This window comes from Pan troglodytes, chromosome 17 (genome assembly GCF_028858775.2).
Source record: "Pan troglodytes isolate AG18354 chromosome 17, NHGRI_mPanTro3-v2.0_pri, whole genome shotgun sequence".
NCBI classification, from domain to species: Eukaryota; Metazoa; Chordata; class Mammalia; order Primates; family Hominidae; genus Pan; species Pan troglodytes.
In genome coordinates this window covers 17,218,503-17,239,927 of record NC_072415.2, presented here as the reverse complement: position 1 = coordinate 17,239,927, position 21,425 = coordinate 17,218,503, and the positions used below count along the sequence as shown (strand labels likewise).

General features: G+C 40.3%; 1 protein-coding gene across 1 annotated transcript in view; it reads right to left on the bottom strand.

The window, feature by feature from the left end:
- Positions 1–745: 745 nt before the first annotated feature.
- The window catches only part of FAM210A (family with sequence similarity 210 member A), a 58,698-nt gene continuing 38,018 nt past the window's right edge, over positions 746–21,425 (bottom strand). Inside the window, 3 exon segments of the mRNA NM_001280234.1 lie at positions 746–1,718; positions 6,861–6,972; positions 14,464–14,964. Coding sequence (NP_001267163.1) covers positions 1,485–1,718; positions 6,861–6,972; positions 14,464–14,936 — 819 coding nt within the window. The 5' untranslated portion in view covers positions 14,937–14,964 and the 3' untranslated portion in view covers positions 746–1,484.

The following is a 21,425-nucleotide window of genomic DNA, read 5'->3' as shown; positions in this document are numbered from 1 at the left end:
GCAACGCTCACAGCTGACAACGGCTGAATTTCATTACAAGCAAATGATTTAATGATAGCTTTGTTAAGATGGTGAAACCCCATCTCTACTAAAAATACAAAAAAATTAGCTGGGTGTGGTGGTGGGCGCCTGTAGTCCCAGCTACTCGGGAGGCTGAGGTCAGGAGTTGGAGACTAGCCTGGCTAACATAGTGAAACTCCACCTCCACTAAAAATACAAAAATTAGCTGAGTGTGGTGGCACACGCTTATACTCCCAGCTACTTGGAAAGCTGAGGCGGGAGGAGCACTTGAACCTGGGAGGCAGAGGATGCAGTGAGCCGAGATTGTACCATTGCACTCCAGTCTGGGAGAGAGAGACGGAGGCTCCGTCTCAAAAAAAAAAAAAAAAAAAAAAAAAAAAAAAAAAAATCAAGTAGAATGCTCAAACAAGGATATTTCCCTTCAATGTAAGACAAAAAGCAGCAGCCACAATTGAAAACTTTACTCCATAATGAAATCAGCATGAATTCTGAAACTAAGACATTGGGAAATTGCACTGGTTTGCTGAGGCAAGGCCCATGTCTACCCCAAGGAGTTAGCAGTCTCCATGACAACCTGACTCCATTTTTAGTCTCCCAAACCTTTTTCTGCTTGAGAACCATGAGCTTGAGTTACTGCTGACAAATATTTGATTTTAACAATGAATTTAAGGTTTAATGATTTTTTACCTTTCCTCTGAAAGACAGTTGAAAAGGACACAAATGATTCACAACAGAGGTTTATGTTTGAGGTGATCACCACTAATACACACTTTGAAAAGTACCATCACCATATATATATTTGCTTTAAAAAAATTATGACAAGCTTCAGGTAAAAATAATTTTTAAAGGGTCCATTTTTCATTTACGTACAATCAATACATCTTATTTACATATATGACTGAATCTTTATTCTATTTTCTTCATATAAGATATTTTAACTGGTAGGTAACTGCTCTATTCTGTTTTTATAGAAAGACTAAACACCTTCTTATTTACAGGCAGTTTTGATGATGCTAGTTTGTCTCCAAATTACGTACTGAATATAGTTAAAATCTTAATGAATAACATAAAAATTAAGATCCGGTATTAACAGACTATTTTATGGGTCACACTGGATATTCAAGGAGTCAGCTGCCTAGTGTGTGACAATTACAGCTGCAACAAAACAGAAATCAAGTGTGGTTCTGAAGACCTTGAAAAAGAAGTCTGACTTCTAAGACATTAACCACTGCTTAATACTGCTACTGATGGCAAATTCTTACACTGGGTTCATTTCTTCCCTTGTAATAACACTGATTTTTCTAGTGATATTTAACTTTAAAAAGGTATTTTACTTCTTTAACCCTCAGAGAACTAGTATATCTTGGCAACTAACCAAAAAAATAATCAGACACATGTATCTTTGCCCATAGTTTCCAAAGGGTTAAAGTGCAGGAATTTTCTATACTGCTATATAAGGCACCTTATTCCACTTTTTTCTTAAAGGAAACTTTTTCTTTGGTTTCTTGTAACTTTTCAGTGAGTCTATCTTTTGTTTCTTCCATTTTCTCTGTGATAAGCTCCTTTGTCTCTTCCATCCTGTCCTGCAGATACTCCTTGACGGGTGGCGGCGTGGACATGTAGCCATGACTGCGCAGATACTTCACAGTGACAGATGTTCCTCCCAAAGTCACGGTATACCGAGCAGGTGTTGCAATCTTAAGCAAAAAGCAAACAGAGGCAAATCAAAACCTGGTTATTACTGTCATCTTAAGCAAAAACAAGTTAAAATTAAAATTCTTGGTAATAACCCATCAGAATAAATTGCCTCATTGTTTCACAAAGCTAATGTAGTAATATCCTATAGGGTTTTCCCTCCTAACAAGAGATATTTCTTCTGTAAACTCATTTTATGAATGTTTGTCCTCTACACAATCCTGACCCAGATAACAGAATCATAGCACTGATGTCCCTAATCGCATGCTAGTAAACTTGGGGGACAGGTCAACCTGGAAATCAGAAAGAGGACTCAGTACCAGTAAAAATAACAGAGGAACACATGTTTCTATTCTTTAAAAGCCCTGCCATCCTGCCAGATGCTTTCTATCTGGAGCTAAACTAGAACTGAATGTCTTCAAATGGTGAGAGGCAGAGCATGAAACCACTCTCTGTTGGATTTAGGTTAGCTTCACTTCCAAATCCCTTTCCTTTGACTGTTCTAAACCTATGCTACCTTCTCATCACAATCTACCCTGAGTCTCAAATCCTAGCCACTAATTTACAGGAGGCCAAAAGTAGTAAAATGGCACACCTGCTGCAGACATGCACAGGTTTAACGTTAATTGGAACTTTTAGGACCAATACCAAATAGCAGATGGATGACTGGTCAAAGAGAACCATAAAAGTAAAAAGGCTGCATCATATTCTAAGTCAAAAATCAGGTTGGGCGCAGTGGCTCATGCCTGTAATCCCAGCACTTTGGGAGGCTTAGGTGGGTGGGTCACCTGAGTTCAGGAGTTCAAGACCAGCCTGGCCAACATGGTGAAACCCAGTCTCTAATAAAAGTACAAAAATTAGCTGGGCGTGGTGGCAGGCGCCTGTAATCCCAGATATTTGAGAAGCTGAGGCAGGAGAATCGCTTGAACCCAGTGGCAGAGGTTGCAGCGAACCGAGATCGTACCATTGCGCTCCAGCCTGGGCGACAAGAGTGAAGCTACCTCTCAAAACAAAACAAAACAAAACAAAAAACATAGGTGTTGGCAGGTACAATGGCTCACGCCTATAATCCCAGCACTTTGGGAGGCTCAGGCGGGAGGGCTGCTTGAGCTCAGAAGTTCAAGACTAGTCTGGGCAACATAATGAGACCCTGCCATCTATTAAAACAAAAAGAAAAAGAAAGAAGAAAAAGAAAAGAAAAATACTTAGCCGGGAGTAAGTGGCATGTGCCTGTAGTCCCAGCTACTTGGGAGGCTGATGCAGGAGGACTGCTCGAGTCTAGGAGTTCGAGGCTGCAGGGAGCTGTGATTGCACGACTGCACTCCAGCCTGGGAAACAGCAAGATCCTGTCTCAAACGAAACAAAACAAAATGCATAGGTGTGTTGTATAACAAAACTCTGAAAGAGCTGTCTGCTCTATCTCTAATTTCTCTCCTAAACTCACGTTAAGCAAGCTTTCACCCATACCTCTTCACCAAAACTGCTTTCAAAGTCACAGTGACCTCTACAAAACTAAATCCAGTTGTCAATTTGGAACCAGCCCCTGAACCACTGGAACCATCCCACACAGCTTTCACCTTCCCTTCACTTGGCTCCAGGCCCTCAACTTGCTGGGCTTCCTTCTAGTTCATGGCGGCTTCTCATTTTTGCCAATTCCTCCCCTTTCACCCACCTCTGAACATGGTGTGACAACATTCGATCCCTGGACCTCTTATTTTCTCTACCTATCTCACTCTCTGGTCTTTAGTGCCAACTGTACATGGATGATTCTTAACTTTAATCTCCAGACTGAACTTTTCCCCTGAATTCCAGTATATACAACCACCTCCATTTGCATATCTAATAAGATCTCAAACTTAATGCAGGTGAGTCACTTAATAGGGATACGGTCTGAGAAATGTGTCATTAGGTGATTTTATTGTTGTGTGAAACTTCACAGAGTGTACTTACACAAACCTAGATGGTGTAGCCCTCTGCACACTCAGGCCACAAGGTATAGCCTATTGCTCCTAGGCTACAAACCTGTACAGCACACTACTGTGCTGAATACAGTAGGCAATTTTAAGACCACAGTAAGTATTTGTATACCTAAACTATCTAAACGTAGAAAAGGTACAGTAAAAATATGACATTCATAAAAACATGGGACCTATGGGACCATCACTGTGGCAGTCCATGGTTAACCGAAATGCTGTTGAGTGGCACATGACTGCATGTTCAAAACTGACCTTCGGATCTTCGACTGTCCTACTTCAAACCTGCTTCTCTCAAAGTCTTACTCATCTCAGAAAATGGCAATTCTATTCTTCCAGTTGTCTGGGCCAAAAACTTACAAGAAAGCTTCAACCCCTCTTTCTTTTCCATAATTTATATCCAAACCATCAGAAAACCCCAGCAACCACGTCTTTAAAACGTATCGAGAATCCAACTACTTCCTGCTACCACCTGGGTTCTGGCCACTATTGCCTCTCAACTAAAATACTGTAATCACCTCACCTCACACCAGGTCCCTTGGCTTCTCCCCTGATCCCGCCATGGTCTGTTAATAGAGCAGCCAAAGTGATTTTGATGGAACAGAGGCAAGATGCTTAAAATTGGCCAGTGGCTTTCCATGTCCTCAGGGTAAAAAGCAAAGTCCTTTTAAGGGCCAACAAGGCTGTCCTGATCTGATGACATGCTATTCTCTGCCCTGTTCACTGATTCCAGTCACACTAGCTTCCCTGCATCCCTCAAATACTCCCAGGATCCTGCAGCCTCAGAACTTTGTCTTTCGGATTTTCTCTGTTTGGAATGCTCCTCCCTCTTGGAGGAGCAACTCTCTCACCTTCTCAGCAAGGTGTGCCATCTCCCATTGAAAAACAAATCCATACCCCCATCCCTGGTTTCCTTTCTTAGCAGTTACCATCATCTACGTACACATACTTTGTGTGTGCATGCATTTCTAACTTCATCTTGTCTCCCCAACCCACTACCACTCACTACACTATCAGCCCTATGAGGCAGGTATTTTGCACTGTCTTCTTTGATTCGTTTATTCCCAGTACCTAGAATGGTACCTGGCACACAGCAGAGGATGACTAAAACTCTGGGTGTATTTCAAAGAGATTATGAGGCAGTCAGTGAATACATCCCGTAGCCAACTGCCACCAGACCATACATGCCATACTTCATTTGGGGACTTTGTCTTGTTGAAGCAATAAATCTGTGTCTGTTGCTCTATTTGAGAAACTGGGGATTACAGATAATACAAAGGAGAATCCCCTCCATATCTCCTACTTCACAGAGGAATAGTGAGGGGGAAGAAACACCACTGGCACTCATCTCCCTACCATGACGCCTACAGCTTCATTTTCAATCCCAACTCCACAAACACGTGCTGAGCATTTTATTCACCTACAGAACATAATACTAGGTGCAGTGAAAAAAAACAAGAAAGAAGACATGATTCTGAGTTCCTGGGAGCTCCTAATCAAATAAAACAAACACTTAACACCTAGCACACACTGTGCTATCAACTGTCATGCTATGGGAGTGGGATAAGGAGCAATTAAATTAGGGAAGGTTTACATCAGCATGATAGTTTGACTTACTCGGGTTAAAATTATACCCACCATAATTAGAAACTTGATAATTTTTAAATTTAACACACTTTAATGTAGAAAAACTCAAAAATTAAATGTTAGCCCTCTCATCAAAATTATAATAAAAGAGGAAATCTACCAAGATTTCAGAGGATGCTAATGAGGATGACAGAATGAAACAATGCTACTTTTGAGTAATGCTGTAAAACTGTAATTCTTAGATATTCTTATACAACAGAAGTAAAATAAAACATCTAGTTTCTGTGTTTTCAACTTCCTTAGGTAGAAGTTTCACAGACCCTCATAAATATTTGTCAGTTTAGAAAATGAGATTAATATGGCTAAACTCCACACTTTACAGTGAGTCTTCCCTTCCAAAATAAAGACCCATAGGCATAGAAGCTATCAAGATGATGCTGTCAGGCCGGCTGCAGTGGCTCTCATCTGTAATCCCAGCACTTTGAGAGGCCGAGGGCGGGCAGATCACCTGAGGTCAGAAGTTTGAGACCAGCCTGACCAACATGGAGAAACCCCGTTTCTACTAAAAAAATACAAAATTAGCCAGGCATGGTGGCACATGCCTGTAATCCCAGCTACTTGGGAGGCTAAAGCAGGAGAATTGCTTGAACCCGGGAGGCAGAGGTTGCGGTGAGCCGAGATCGCGCCATTGTACTCCAGCCTGGGCAACAAGAGTGAAACACTGTCTCAAAAAAGTTGTCTGAATCCGGAGAATAGTTATAAAGATTATCAACTTTTAAAATGAAACATATGTTAGGTTAAAATCTAACAGAAAAGGGTTTATCATATAAGACAATTTGGATTAAACCTATTTTACTTGCTAAGAAAAGATGAATTATTAAAAACAGTAAAATAGGGGGACCTCCTCTTTTGGCTTTGGAGGCCCCCCCCTTCTGTCTCTGTACAGGGGAGCTTCTTCCTTCTCCCTTCCTTCTTGCCCCTTCTTGCCTATTAAACTCTCTGCTCCTTAAAACCACACACAAAACAAAACAAAAAACAGTAAAATAAATGCTAAATTTTGCTAACAAGTCAGGTGGCATGCAGATCACTGAATAAGAAAAAACAAATATAATTATACTTAAAATAATTATATCTCCATTTATCAATGGGAGCAATGTCAAACAGATGACTACTACCATGGAAAATCACATAAGTCTAACAATTATCTGACCACAGGAAGTTATGAATGATCTACCAATTTTTAAGGCATTTCTTCCTAAAACCACATTTTTACTTCCACTTTATTTTGTTATCTTGTACTCCCAGCTACTCGGGAGGCTGAGGTAGGAGAATCACTTTAACCTGGGAGGCGGAGGTTGCAGTGAGCTGAGATGGCATCACTGCACTCCAGCCTGGCAAACAAGAGCGAAACTCCATCTCCAAAAAAAAAAAATTATCTTACATTATTCACCAGACATATCAGAGATGAAATACAGCGTTTCAAGTTACGAAATACAATTGGAAGCTAACATGGAGTCTCATGGGAAAGTGAGCAGGTCACCACCAGTGAGTTCTGAGGAGCAATGGGTTTGTTACAGTACCCACCTTAAACAAGGCATATGCTGTGAGGGCATTTCCACTCTGGGAGTTTTTCAGGATGCTTACCACACTGTCAGGTAACCCAATGAGTTCTAGAAAAGGAACGACATTCACTCCTCTACAAAAAAAAAAAAGTAATTTTCATATGTACAAACTTTTAATGATATTTTCAAAAATTATATGAAAATACCAAAACCACACTATAATTTTATTAAATTTTGCTTAAAAGCTGATTCTACATTATCAAGCACTTTACCTTCACTCTAAGAGAACATCTTACTTGATGTGCAATATGCAACATGCACACAAACATCACATCACATGGTATCTTACCGCCTACAACTTCTATTTGCTTCATGTGGGCATCCTAGTATGTTTAGAAAAATAGAGGCAGTTATTAGAATAAAATTAACAGCTTTAAGTAAACTATGAGAAAAGGATCAGAATCATTTGCCTGGTCTTAGTTTCCTCAACCAAATACCACTTCCTTAGAATGCTCCAACTCACATTTTAAGACCTAAAATTTTTACCTTTAAAATTACATGGTTTGTTTGTTTGTTCTGTTCTGTTCTGAGACAGAATCTTGCTCTGTTGCCAGGCTGGAGTGCAGTGGCGCAATCTTGGCTCACTGCAACCTCTGACTCCCTGGTTCAAGCGATTCTCCTGCCTCAGCCTCCTGAGTAGCTGGGATTACAGACACGCAACCACCACGCCTAGCTAATCTTTGTATTTTTAGTAGACATGGGGTTTCATCATGTAGGCCAGGATGGTCTCCATCTCCTGACCTCATGATCTGCCCGCCGCAGCCTTCCAAAGTGCTGGAATTACAGGCATGAGCCACAGTGCCCAGCCAATTACATGTAATTTTATGTGTAAAATTGCACTGTAAAAGCAAGAGATATTTTAACATCACTTTAGTCTGTTATTATGCAAAGAATAAACGACACTATGGGTTTGATGAAAACTTCAATTACTCTAAAAGGATGCTTCTATTCTATTAAAAGACTTAAGGCAGGTGAAGGAGCAATTAACATATACCGCGACAAATTTCTGGAGACAGGAGAGAAGGCAGAGAAAGTCTCCAACTTGAGCTGCGACTTCTTCGTTTCCAGCTTCCTGATTATTAACATTCCTGAGCCCCGACTTTTATTTCCAGTTTCCTGATTATTAACATTCCTGAGCCCTGGCTTATTTCCAGTTACATTCCTGAGCCCCGACTTCTTTATTTCCAATTTTCTGATTATTAAGTCTTGAGCCATGACTTATTTCCAGTTTCCTTATTAACATTCCTGAGCCCCTGACCTATTTCCAGTTTCCTGATTATTAACATTCCTGAGCCCCGACTTCATTTCCAGTTTCCTGATTATTAACATTCCTGAGCCCCGACTTCTTTATTTCCAGTTTCCTGATTATTAACATTCCTGAACCCCGACTTCTTTATTTCCAGTTTCCTGATTATTAACATTCCTGAGCCCCGACTTCTTCATTTCCAGTTTCCTGATTATTAACATTCCTGAGCCCAGGCTTCTTTATTTCCAGTTTCCTGATTATTAATATTCCTGAGCCCCGACTTCTTTATTTCCAGTTTCCTGATTATTAACATTCCTGAACCCCGACTTCTTTATTTCCAGTTTCCTGATTATTAACATTCCTGAGCCCTGGCTTCTTTATTTCCAGTTTCCTGATTATTAACATTCCTGAGCCCCGACTTCATTTCCAGTTTCCTGATTATTAACATTCCTGAGCCGTGACTTCTTTATTCCCAGTTTCCTGATTACTAACATTCCTGAGCCCCGGCTTATTTCCAGTTTCCTGATTATTAACATTCCTGAGCCCAGGCTTATTTCCAGTTTCCTGATTATTAACATTCCTGAGCCCCGGCTTCTTTATTTCCAGTTTCCTGATTATTAACATTCCTGAGCCGTGACTTCTTTATTTCCAGTTTCCTGATTATTAACATTCCTGAGCCCTGGCTTCTTTATTTCCAGTTTCCTGATTATTAACATTCCTGAGCCCCTGACCTCTTTATTTCCAGTTTCCTGATTATTAGCATTCCTGAGCCCAGGCTTCTTTATTTCCAGTTTCCTTATTATTAACATTCCTGAGCCCTGGCCTCTTTATTTCCAGTTTCCTGATTATTAACATTCCTGAGCCCCTGACCTCTTTATTTCCAGTTTCCTGATTATTAACATTCCTGAGCCCAGGCTTCTTTATTTCCAGTTTCCTGATTATTAACATTCCTGAGCCCTGGCTTCTTTATTTCCAGTTTCCTGATTATTAACATTCCTGAGCCCCTGACCTCTCTATTTCCAGTTTCCTGATTATTAACATTCCTGAGCCCAGGCTTCTTTATTTCCAGTTTCCTGATTATTAACATTCCTGAGCCCCGGCTTCTTTATTTCCAGTTTCCTGATTATTAACATTCCTGAGCCCCTGACCTCTTTATTTCCAGTTTCCTGATTATTAACATTCCTGAGCCCTGGCTTCTTTATTTCCAGTTTCCTGATTATTAACATTCCTGAGCCCTGGCTTCTTTATTTCATTTCCTGATTATTAACATTTTGCCATGATGGCTCTTGCTCTCTTTGGACACTGTGACCCTTCGCCCCTAAATCAGAACGAAGACATTCACCTACATAAGCATCACATTTATAACATACACAATAGTCTACAGTTAATATATAATCTAGATTACAGTTTCCTAAATTGTCCCAGTATGTCCTTTATGGCTATTTTTCCTGTCTCTCTAGTCTGCTTTTCTCTAGAAGTGCTTCTCAGCATTCTATGGTGGAGGAGGGCAGCATGCAGGCTGGCTACTTGGAAGGACATCTCTCAACTACTTTCGCACAGGAAAACGACAGAATGGACACTGTCCACCTCAGCACATCACAACAAGGGACACATAAAGCCAGTCTGTCCATCCTTAGTGCAGCAGGACGAGCTGCAGACAAAACCCCTCAGACACTGAGTTAAAGAAGGAAGGGCTCTATTTGGCTGGGAGCATCGGCAAGACTCACGTCTCAAAAAACCGAGCTCCCTGAGTGAGCAATTCCTGTCCTTTTTTTTTTTTTTTTTCTTTTTCAGACAGAGTCTCCCTCTGTCGCCCAGGCTGGAGTGCAGTGGCGCAATCTCGGCTTACTGCAAGTTCCACCTCCCCGGTTCATGCCATTCTCCTTCCTCAGCCTCCCGAGTAGCTGGGACTACAGGTGCCTGCCACCACGCCCGGCTAATTTTTTGTGTTTTTAGTAGAGTCAGGGTTTCACCATGTTAGCCAGGATGGTCTCGATCTCCTGACCTTGTGATCCGCCCACCTCGGCCTCCCAAAGTGCTGGGATTACAGGCGTGAGCCATCACGCCCGGCCCCTGTCCCTCTTAAGGGCTTACAACTCTAAGGGGGTCCGCGTGAGAGGGTCGTGATCGACTGAGTAAGCAGGGGGTACGTGACTGGGGGCTGCATGCACCAGTAATCAGAACAGAACAGAACACAACACAACACAACAGAACAGGGATTTTCACAGTGCTTTTCCATACAATGTCTGTAATCTACAGATAACAGATTAGGTTCGATCTTTAACTACCAGGCCCAGGGTGTGGTGCTGGGCTGTCTGCTTGTGGATTTCATTTCTGCCTTTTAGTTTTTACTTCTTCTTTCTTTGGAGGCAGAAATTGGGCATAAGACAATACGAGGGGTGGTCTCCTCCCTTATTAGTATTACTGAGTTTGCCTCTTGGTGAAGGCAGGGTCGGTAGACCTCCACTGTAAAAGCAGCTTTCCCTATGTCATTAAGAAAGAGCGTTGCCTAGATCTATTATGATAACGGTAGCGGTAAACTCTTAATTTATTTTTAATATTAATTAGGGAAAAGATGTCCCACTCTGTGACTTCACCATAATACTAAGCAGTCAGGGAGCACCCTCGGTAGATATGGCTGATCATCCTCAAGAAAGGACTATTAAAATTACTTATCATCAGAAGTCAGAGGAAACCAGAACAACTTAAGGGAAGTTTAAAGAGATGAATTAAAAAATAAACTATGAGTCCAATCTCATTTCTTCTATCTTCTATCTTCAGTTTCAATTCTTTTTCAAATCTCTTTCTAGATAACAACTAAATCTCATTAAGATACGGTTTAGGCCAGGCGTGGTGTCAAGATTTGTCTCTATAAAAAATTAAAAAATAAAAGATCATACAAACAATGGACTGAGACTCCAAGCACAAGCTGTATTGTCACTGGCCTGCATCCTTTGTCAGATAAAGAAGCAAGCATCTAGTTCCAATTTTTTTTTTTTTTTTTAGATGGAGTTTCGCTCCAGGCTGGAGTGCAATGGTGAGATCTCGGCTCATGGCAACCTCTGCCTCCTGGGTTCAAGCGATTCTCCTGCCTCAGCCTCCCAAGTAGCTGGGATTACAGGCTCTGTAATTCTGTAGTGTAATGCACCACCATGCCTGGCTAATTTTTGTATTTTTAGTAGAGATGGGGTTTCTCCATGTTGGTTAGGCTGGTCTCGAACTCCTGACCTCAGACGATCAGCCTGCCTCAGCCTCCCAAAGTGCTGGGATTACAGGCGTGAGCCACTGTACCCGGCCCCACTTATTTCTAAACTGTTGATGACTTTTCTTAAAAATAACTTTCATTTCCTCTGGAATTACTGAACGTGAAGTATTAATGAGGGTCTGATTCAAACAGAAACATCTACTGTTTGTCACTTTCTACTCTGAAGTGCCCACAGCCAGCCAGGAATCTGTGCTTCTCAAACTGCCAGCTTTACAACTGTTTCCACAGATGAAGAAACACACAAGGACAAAAGCACATTCACCGTCTGGATAAAGTGCAGTAGAAATCAATCAGGGTTTTGCCTCACGGTGGATCTGTAACTTTAGGAACTTGAGGTCTCGAACACAAGGCATCTAAATGCAGGGACCACATCATCATTGCTGAGCCACACTTGATCAAACTAAAGCACTTCTGGACATAAGACACCAGATCTCTGCAAGGCTTTGCCAGATAGGAGCGGCAACAAAGCTCAGTTTAAAATAAAATCTATTAGCATGCACAATTTAGAACTCCCTGAAATAAAGTATTTCAAAAACCTGAGAACTTCATCACTCTGTCATTCTAAATATAGAATGACATTTTGCTCTACGGTGCCTAGAAAGGCAGTAATGCGAGCTGTCAGAGTAACCAAGACAAACACTGGTCAGTAATGAGGCATGATGTCAAATGCCCATCTTTCCAGCTACAAACTATTTTTCTCCCTTTCTTTTAATAGTAAGTAGGCAACAAGCAAATAACACAGAACTTTTCCCAGTTAAACAAACGAACAACACTAAAATATAACTAGCCTCTTGTCAGGTGAATTGACAATCTGTATTTAGTATAATCAACTTCAATTTTTAAATACAATCATCCTACAGTGAAAATATTCGAATTCCTTTTTCTTTCATTCATGAGTTTGATTTTTTTAAGCATTACTTGTGATTAAGATCTTCATTTAGAATAAATTGACTTTCAAATTTTGAAGGATCCAATAAAAACCCCAAGGAGGACTGTTCTGGAAAGCAACCCATCCTGCCCATTATAAATTCTCTACGTGATGCTATGACAGAATTGACCCAGTGGTCGTGGCGGGGCAGTAGCGGTGGTCTAGCAACCCGATTCCTATGCTAACAAATAGCCCCGAAGCAAGGTGTAATGGGGAAGGGTATTATTTTAAAGTAGACAGTTGTATCACCATGTTTACATATAAGCATTCTGCAAAAAAAGAGGGAGGAAAATAAAACTAAGAAAGTTGCATTTTACAGGGGATGACAGAGCATCACCCACAACTGCTTTAGATGCCCACAGCACTGAAGAAATCTTAAGCATTATTAAGATCACTACATTATTCTGGGTCTACTTTTTCAGTTACAGAACTTTTACCAGAGAATAAGGAAAAGTTAAAGGAACAAAAATATTATTCTTAATAGCCTAAAGGAGAATCTCATATTCAATTAATTAAAAGCTTGAATTTCTCCCTCTAAGGCCAGCCAGGAGGCCGAATGCCTTGCCTTATCATACATGGGCAACCTGACGAGGGCAAAAGAAACACATATGTATTTTTCATGTCATCTTTCACAGACTGAATCACAAAAATCCTCCATGACTCAAAAAAGAAAATTTAATATGTAGAAATCCATTCATTACATAGCAGGACTGAATGCCTACAATAACTTTTGATCAAAATGGTAACTTTATTTTCTGTCAAAAAACCAAGGGCAGTTTTGAAGACTTCTATAAATATTAAACATGTCCAAAAATGTCATTAATAAACCAAGAAACAATTCCATAAAACATACACCTAAAGAATCTTCTGCAAGGAAAGATACAATTCTTAAAGAAAAGGATATGCAATGAAGAAGGATATAATTAAATAAGAGGAACATAATGTAAAGATACAAAGTGAAACAGAACAGCATCAATTACACAAGGTGAAAAAAAATCCTTTTAGAAATTTTGTCAAGAAACCTATGTGGTCCTGTGTTCCCAAAAATAGGTAGTTTCTATTCCATCATCCTGGAAGAGCTACTTATAGCTTAGTCTGCAATAGGCTGCTTCTAAAGAGTGAGCTTTACGTACAACACTAACCATATTTTGTTAATGTCTTGATATCAAGCCATTAAATATAATCAAGCACTGAAAACCACTCAACTCTGGAAAGTATAAAATAATTCTCAACCAATTAGGAGAGTTTACTGAAGTGTCTAAGTCCTTCATGCACACCAGGCCCGGACACTGAGGAATGGGCACTCGGCTGACTAGTGGCAGAAATGGGAAATCACTGGTCCTCCTGCGCCTAAAGCAGTGTGAAGCAAATAACTTACCTTAAGGGGAAGGCACAGTACTAACAAGAGAGATGCACTTTAAATTGTACGTTTCAAAACACTGGGAGGCTAGACCTACTAGATTCATTTCTGATCAGAACAAAAGACCTTTCCTTGACACTTACTGGACTTGGGTAATATCAATGCAAACAAATTAGCTGGACTTTGGCAAAATCTTGCAAATTTCCCACCAAAACCATACATATGGCAAAATAGACATCTTTTCACATTTATGAACATTCTAAGAAATATATAATTATGGAGTCATGGTGCTGCCAAATTTCTGAAATTTGATTATTTTATGTCTGTGCTTTCCTGAATGCCAGGATGAGATCTGCATATAGGAGAGTGTATGCTTTGAGATCAGACGCACCTAATTGGGTTTTTAGTCCAGGCACCACTTCTTAGCAACTGAGTTATTTTGGGAAAAGCTGAACTATTTTTACTTCTCCTTGCCTAATCTGTTTTCTCATTCATAAAATGGGTGTAACTGTGTAACTTGCTTTATATGGTTGCTGGGAGGATTAAATAAGATGAAACAGTTAAAAACTGCACCAGATGCTTGCTCCAAACAGTAAGCAAATGTTAGCTATTATTATTAAAATGTGAAAAGGGCTATGAAAAACAGTTATCCTCTATTGATGAAAAACATTAAAGCATTTAAAAATCTAAAGCTATCATTAGTACAATTAAAAAGATTAATATTCTGGTAAGACAGGGAAAGACATTCAACTAAGCAAAAACTTACTTCAAGGCTGCATAATAAAATGTTCCAAACCAAACACCAGAAGTTATCAGATGCACTGGAATCAGAACTTTTCCATACTGTCTAAATGTCTTCTTGAATCGTTGATAAAGACTAATAGATTTGTCTTGCAAAGGATCAGGCTCTTCCTTTTTTTCCGGAGTTCCCTGAGCTGTGGCACTGGATGAAAAAACCCTCCTGAATGAAACATGTTGCTTCCCTTGCTTATGGCGAAGGACTCCTGGTTGGGGTGGATGAGCATCCAATGGCCTCCTTTCCTTTGCAACACACTGGGCAGCAGATAAATGCAACCATTGTTTTTGAGGGCCTTGTACCAAAACCACTTTGGATTCAGCATTGTATAAAAGTAAAGGTCCCTTTACATTTTGACAGTGTCCAAAGAGACCAGCATTATGTGGTTCCAAGCATGTCCTGCGTGCCAGTCGAGATACAGTCCGTGGTACATTCCATTGCATTTTGAAGAGTGTTGATAGGTTTCAGCTTCTACAAAGACAATTTTTCAAAAAAATTAGGTAATACTTAGGTTTCCATTTTAAATCAATTCATTTGAAAATCAATCATTAACCATTAGGAAGTAAAAAGACAGACACTGCTACATAATCCACAAAAACTGATGTTAGGGTATAGAGTTTAAGCACAGTGTAATTTTAAAATCTCATTAAGGCCAGGTGTGGTTACTCATACCTGTAACCCCAGCACTTTGGGAGGCCAAGGCGGGTGGATCACCTGAGATTAGGAGTTCCGAGACCAGCCTGGCCAACGTGGCAAAACCCCATCTCCACTAAAAATACAAAAATTAGCCAGGTGTGGTGGTGGGCACCTGTAATTCCAGCTACTCAGGAGGCTGAGGCAGAAGAATCACTTAAACCCGGGAAGCGGAGGGTACAGTGATCTGAGATCGCGCCACTGCCCTCCAACCTGGATGACAGAGCAAGACTCCAGCTCAGAAAAATAAAATAAAATAAGCCAGGTGAGGTGGCTCATGCCTGTAATCCCAGCATTTTGGGAGTCTGAGGCAGGCGGATCGCTTGAGGTCAGGAGTTCGAGACCAGCCTGGCCAACGTGGCAAAACCCTGTCTCTACTAAAAATACAAAAATTAGCCGGGTACGGTGGTGTGTACCTGTAATTCCAGCTACTCGGGAGGCTGAGGCATGAGAATTGCTTGAACCCAGGAGGTGGAGATTGCAGTGAGTTGAGATCATGCCACTGTACTCCAGCCTGGGGGACAGAGCAAGACTCCGTTTCAAAAATAAAATAAAATAAAATAAAATAAAATAATAAAAATCTCATAAAACACACCATTTAAATATGATATGGTAAACTAGTCCAGCTGACACCATGGGGAATAATGTTTTGAGGCCTCTTGTTCTATAGAAGCAGTGTAGTATAGTGGGGGAAAAAATAAGATCTGGGTTCTGATGCTTTGGGGATATAATTCCACATAATTCCCTTTCAGAAACCAAGCCCAGGTCCACTACTAAAATGAAGATGACTTTACAGGATTGTCACCAGGAATTACACAAAATTTCTGATGTAAAGACACTTTTGTAAACTAATGAGCATCATAAATGTTATTTATGATTACAAATGTTAAAATCTGATGAATTGTTGATATTAGTTTTATTTACACTATAATGCCTTCGGACTAAGTTATCAAGTTATAAATCACTTATGTTATTGAATGGCGAGAAGAATTGCCTGGTATTTATTTTCTTCCCCACCCCCATATCAATGGTGGAGAGAAAAAAAAGTGTACAGTGATGTCTCACTATTTGATCTGGCATCAGCATAGAACAAAGATTTACAAGATGGCGAGACACAGTGGCTTCGGCTTGTGGTTCCAGCTACTCGGGCGGCTGAGATGGGAGGACACTTGAGCCCAGGTATTTGAGGCTGTAATGCATTTGTGAACAGCTACTCCACTCCAGCCTGGACAATACAGCAAGACTGCAAGCCTTTTTTTTTTTTTTTTAAGAATTATAGAGACTTCCAGATAATTACTTAGCCTCTCTAGACAAAGGTTTTCCCAGTGGTAAATGTAATTATAGTAGCCATTACCATATAGTCAATCAGTCCCCTTCCTTCAACATCAGGTGGTACCACACATGCCTTCCCACTCCCAACGCCAGCTCTACCTTACTACTAACATGTTGAGAACAGACACTTTAACTATATCCTAAATAACAGACAGTGAGATCTGAATTAGCACCCCTATAAATGAGCACTGCAATAAATACAGATATTCCATCTTACACGAATATTCTTTATCTGGTGTACAAAGTTGACTGGCAAAACAAAAACTGTCATCATATAAAAACATTCATTAGTAATTATCTACCTACAAAAATTAATCCCCTGACTCATCCCTCCCAAATGAATAATTAACATCAGCTCCTAACAGACTCTCACAGATAATCCAACAACAGTACAAATGAGTTCATAAGGGAAACTGCAAATCTTGCAAAATAAATAGGCTCCCAAGAAGTCTTTTAAAAAGTGATACTGGGCTGGGAGCGGTGGCTCACGCCTGTAATCTCAGTACTTTGGGATGCCGAGGCAGGCACATCACCTGGTGAGGAGTTAGAGACCAGTCTGGCCAACATGGTGAAACCCCATCTCTCCCAAAAATACAAAGAAAAAATTAGCCGGGCATGGTGGTGCACGCCTGTAATCCCAGCTATTTGGGAGGCTGAGGCAGGAGAATCATTTGAACCCCAGAGGCGGAGGCTGCAGTGACCCGAGGTCGCGCCACTGCACTCCAGCCTGGGCAACAGAGTGAGACTCGTCTCAAAAAAAGAAAAAAAAAGTGATACTGGAGATTAACTTCAGACAAAGCAGACTGCAAACATTCTTTGATTTTAAGAGTTAAAGAGGGGCACTGTATAATAACAAGAATGAAAAGAAGACATAACAATCCTAAACACGTATATACCTAACAAGAGAGGATCAAAATAAATGAGGTGAAAACTGACAGAACAGAAAGGAGGAAAGAAATCCACTCTTAGAGACGTCAATACTCCGGTCAACAACCTTGATAAACCCAGCAGGCAGAATGTCTGTAAGGATAGAGTTAAACTAAACAACAATGTTAATCAATTTGATCTAACTGACATTTATAGAATACTCCATTCAACAACAGCAGAATACACATTCCACTCAAGTTCATATGGAACATTCAACAAGCAGACCCCATGCTGGGCCATTAAATATACTGTAACAAATTCTAAAAAATGAAAATCATGCAAAGTTATGTTCTCAAACTACAAGAGATACTAGAAACCATTAACATAAAGATAGCCGGGAACTCCCCCCACCCCCAATTATGTGGAATTTAAACAACATACTTCTAAAAAAAAAAATCTTCAAACTTCTAAAAAGAAATTTAAAAATATTTTGAAGTAATTGAAAACAAAAATACAACTTAACAAAATCTGTGGGATGCAGCAAAGCAGTGCTTTGAGGACTAAACTTTGACCTTTTTCCTCTTGTCCAAATTCCTATCTAAGGGGTCTGGGGAGTCACACCCTGCAAACCATGAAATTCCATCAGAGGGGTTTTATTTAACCCTATATAAATGGCTACTTTCCAACTTGACTCTGGCATAACATCACATGACAGATAGAGAAGGAAATCAAAATATTTTACCCCAAAACATGTTTCTCTGCCATATTTTGAAATGACCCTGCAAAGCCATTTTTTTTTTTTTTTTTTTTTTGGTGGAGAAAAACTGTATTTGTAAAGACTCTATTAACATAATCAGATCCCTCCTTCCAGGTCCTCTCAATCCTGAAGCGGTTAACTGAGAGTCTAGCACCTTTTAAAGGTCCGAATAGGAAACATTTGCCATCTATTGTCTCTAAGGGCGGTCACCTTTGAGACTTCATCTATGTATTAAGAACCTTGGTATCCACAACCCCTTATCTTAATTCAGACACTCTTTTCTATTGATTCCAGGTCTTTAGATAATAACTCTTCCAACCAATTGCCAATCAGAAAATCTTTTAATCCAGTTATGACCCATATGCCCCCACTTTGAATTGTCCTGCTTTTCTAGGTGGAACCAATGTCTGTGTATACCCTACATATACTGACTGATATCTTATGCCTCCCTAAAACGTTTAAAGCCAAGCTGTAACCCAACCACCTTAGGCACTTGTTCTCAGAACTTCTTGAGACTGCCTCAGACCCTGGTCACTCATTTGGTTCAAAATAAACCTCCTTAAACATTTCACAGAGTTTGACTCTTTTATCAACAGTTTACAGGAGGAATGCACATATTAGAAAAGAAGTAAGATCTAAACTCAATAAGCTAAGTTACCTCCTTAAAAAACTAGAAAAGAGGAGCAAGCAGAAAGAATCAATAAAAATCAGAGCAGAAAGCAACGAACATGAGGAAAAGAAAACAAAAAATATCAACAAAACCAAAACCTAGTTCTTTGGGGAAAAAATGAATAAAATTCATAAATCTCTAGCCAAGATAAACTAAGAGAGAAAACAAATGACCAATATTAGAAATAAAAGAGGAGTCATAACAACTGATCCCACGGATATTAAAAAAGCAATAAAGGAATACTATGAATAACTTTAACTCTATGCCTGTGAGAAAAGATCTTATCTGAGGAATGCAAGTCTTTTTAACTATCAGGCCCAAAGAGACATTAAAATGAGACTGAAATCACGCCCCACCTCCCCTCACCAACCCACCTCCTCTGAGCTGTGTATTCACCTCTTGAAACTGCTTGTTATTGCCATAAGTAACTATGAATTAACCTAATAATGCTATAATTCACAATCTATAGCTTAACGTATAGCCAATAACTCAATGCTACGTCTGTAAACCAGTGAGAATTCCTGACAAACAACTCTTTATTAGTTCATTCCCTGTCCCCCACAATTTTGCCTTTAAAAATCCACTTACTTATACCTGCTGCTAGTAAGTGTGTATATTCAGGGCAACTTGACTCTATGCTCCTGGGTTGCAATCCTTAGGCTTTGCCCAAATAAACTCTTTACTTACAATAATTTTGCTTCAGCTTGTTTCAGGTTGACACCCACAAATTATCAAACTTAGATGAAATGGACCAAGTCCTCAAAAAGACAAACTGCCAAAACCCACACAAGGAGAAATAAAAGACTTTACTAACCCTATATTCATTATTCATTAAAGAAATGGAATCAAAAATTAATATCCTTTCCAAAAACAAACAAACAAAAAAAGATCCCAGGCTGAGATTGATTAGCGAATTCTACCAAACATTTAAGGAAAAAATAATACAATTCAGAAAACAGAGGCAGAGAAGACTTACTAACTCATTCCATGAGGCCAAAAGTGGCCCTAATACCAAAACCAGCTACATATAATCCAAGAAAGGAAAACTACAGACTAATACTTCTTATCAACATAGAAAGTAAAAATCCTCAACAAAATATTAGCAAGTCAAATCCAACAATGTCTAAAAACTATCATACACCCAGACCCAGTGGGATTTAATCCAGATATGCAAAGGTATATCTAAGAATCAACTTAAAGGTATATTTAAGAATCAACTGGGAATAAAAATGAAATTGTAATCTCCCAACTGACTGAATGGACCTCTCTTGGCCAAGGGGACCCTGGTGAAACCTTGGAAGCTGAGTTCAGGTCACACGCCTGTTACCAGTAGTTAGACAGGTATGGCGGGGCAGGAGAGGGCTCTTTCCCACCCACTAGAGATGTCAGGTGATGGTTCAGCAATTATCACACTACCTTTCTAAAAGTGATAAATTGGCAGCAGGGGCCAGAGAGAGGCCATTTCCTGATGGCCCACACCTGTTACACTAAAGTGTTAATTGAATGAAGGCACCAGGAAGAAGCAAAAAGGGCTTCCAACAAAATCTCAGGTATTGGACGAGTGAGCCGGGCACATGCATTAAGAGACAAAATGGCAGAGTATGACCTTCCAGGGGCACTCCACAAGAAAAGGGAAGAAAGCCTCAGATGGACGTGCATACAACTTCCTAAACACACTGCTCGTGCTCACTTCCCAAGTGTAAGGAGGGCACTGTACATGCAGGTAGCCCACCCTAAGGAGAATCATGGGAAAAGTGTGCAAAACACTGGAAGTGGGTCAGCCTATAAAGTCCTAGGATCATGGTTAAACACTGCACTTACCCTTCACATGCCCGCTTGGGTCTTTCCCAAGCATACTTTCTTTCTTGTTCTACAGCTTTTTTGAAAAATCTTCCACTACTTCTCTGAAACTTGCCTCAGTCTCTTTTTCTTCCTTACGCCCATCAGTCAAATTCTTTCTTCTGAGGAGGCAAGAAATGAGATTGCTGCAGACCCGCATGAATTGGCCACTGGTAACTTTTGGATACCTTCCACCAGTAACACACCCTTCAATATACCCCATCTCATTAACCTCCATTAGGCTTTCTTCCCTAGGAGATAAACAGAAACCGGCTCTCCAAAAGACTCCACACTGATAATGTCGATTACTAGCTTATCTTCCCATGTACAGAACAAAGACAAGATGAGATTAATTATTCTGATACAATGATAGGGACAGGAGGCAGAGAAATTCTAGGCAGACAGGGACAGGTCCCTGGCAAAACCCCACCTTTGAGCAGGAAGCCTGAAACCCACAGCCCAAAGTGAGAACTTCCAAACGTGTGTGCCCGCTCTCTCCCAATTGGTTCTTTCTGAATGTCTTTTTACCAATCGAATGTTGTCTTTTCCAAAACTACCTACAGCTCGGCCCCATCCTGTGCCTACAAAGACTCAGACTCAGCTGACAGAGAGGAGAAGTGGCTGGACGTCAGGAAAAAACAGCTGGACATCAAGACAGGCACCTTGACTTCAGAGACGATGGCTGCATGAGGCAGAGAGGCAACTTAATTTCAGGCTGCCCTTCTCAGCCCCTTTCCAGCTCCTCTCCCTGCTGAAAGCAGCTTTCATCACTCA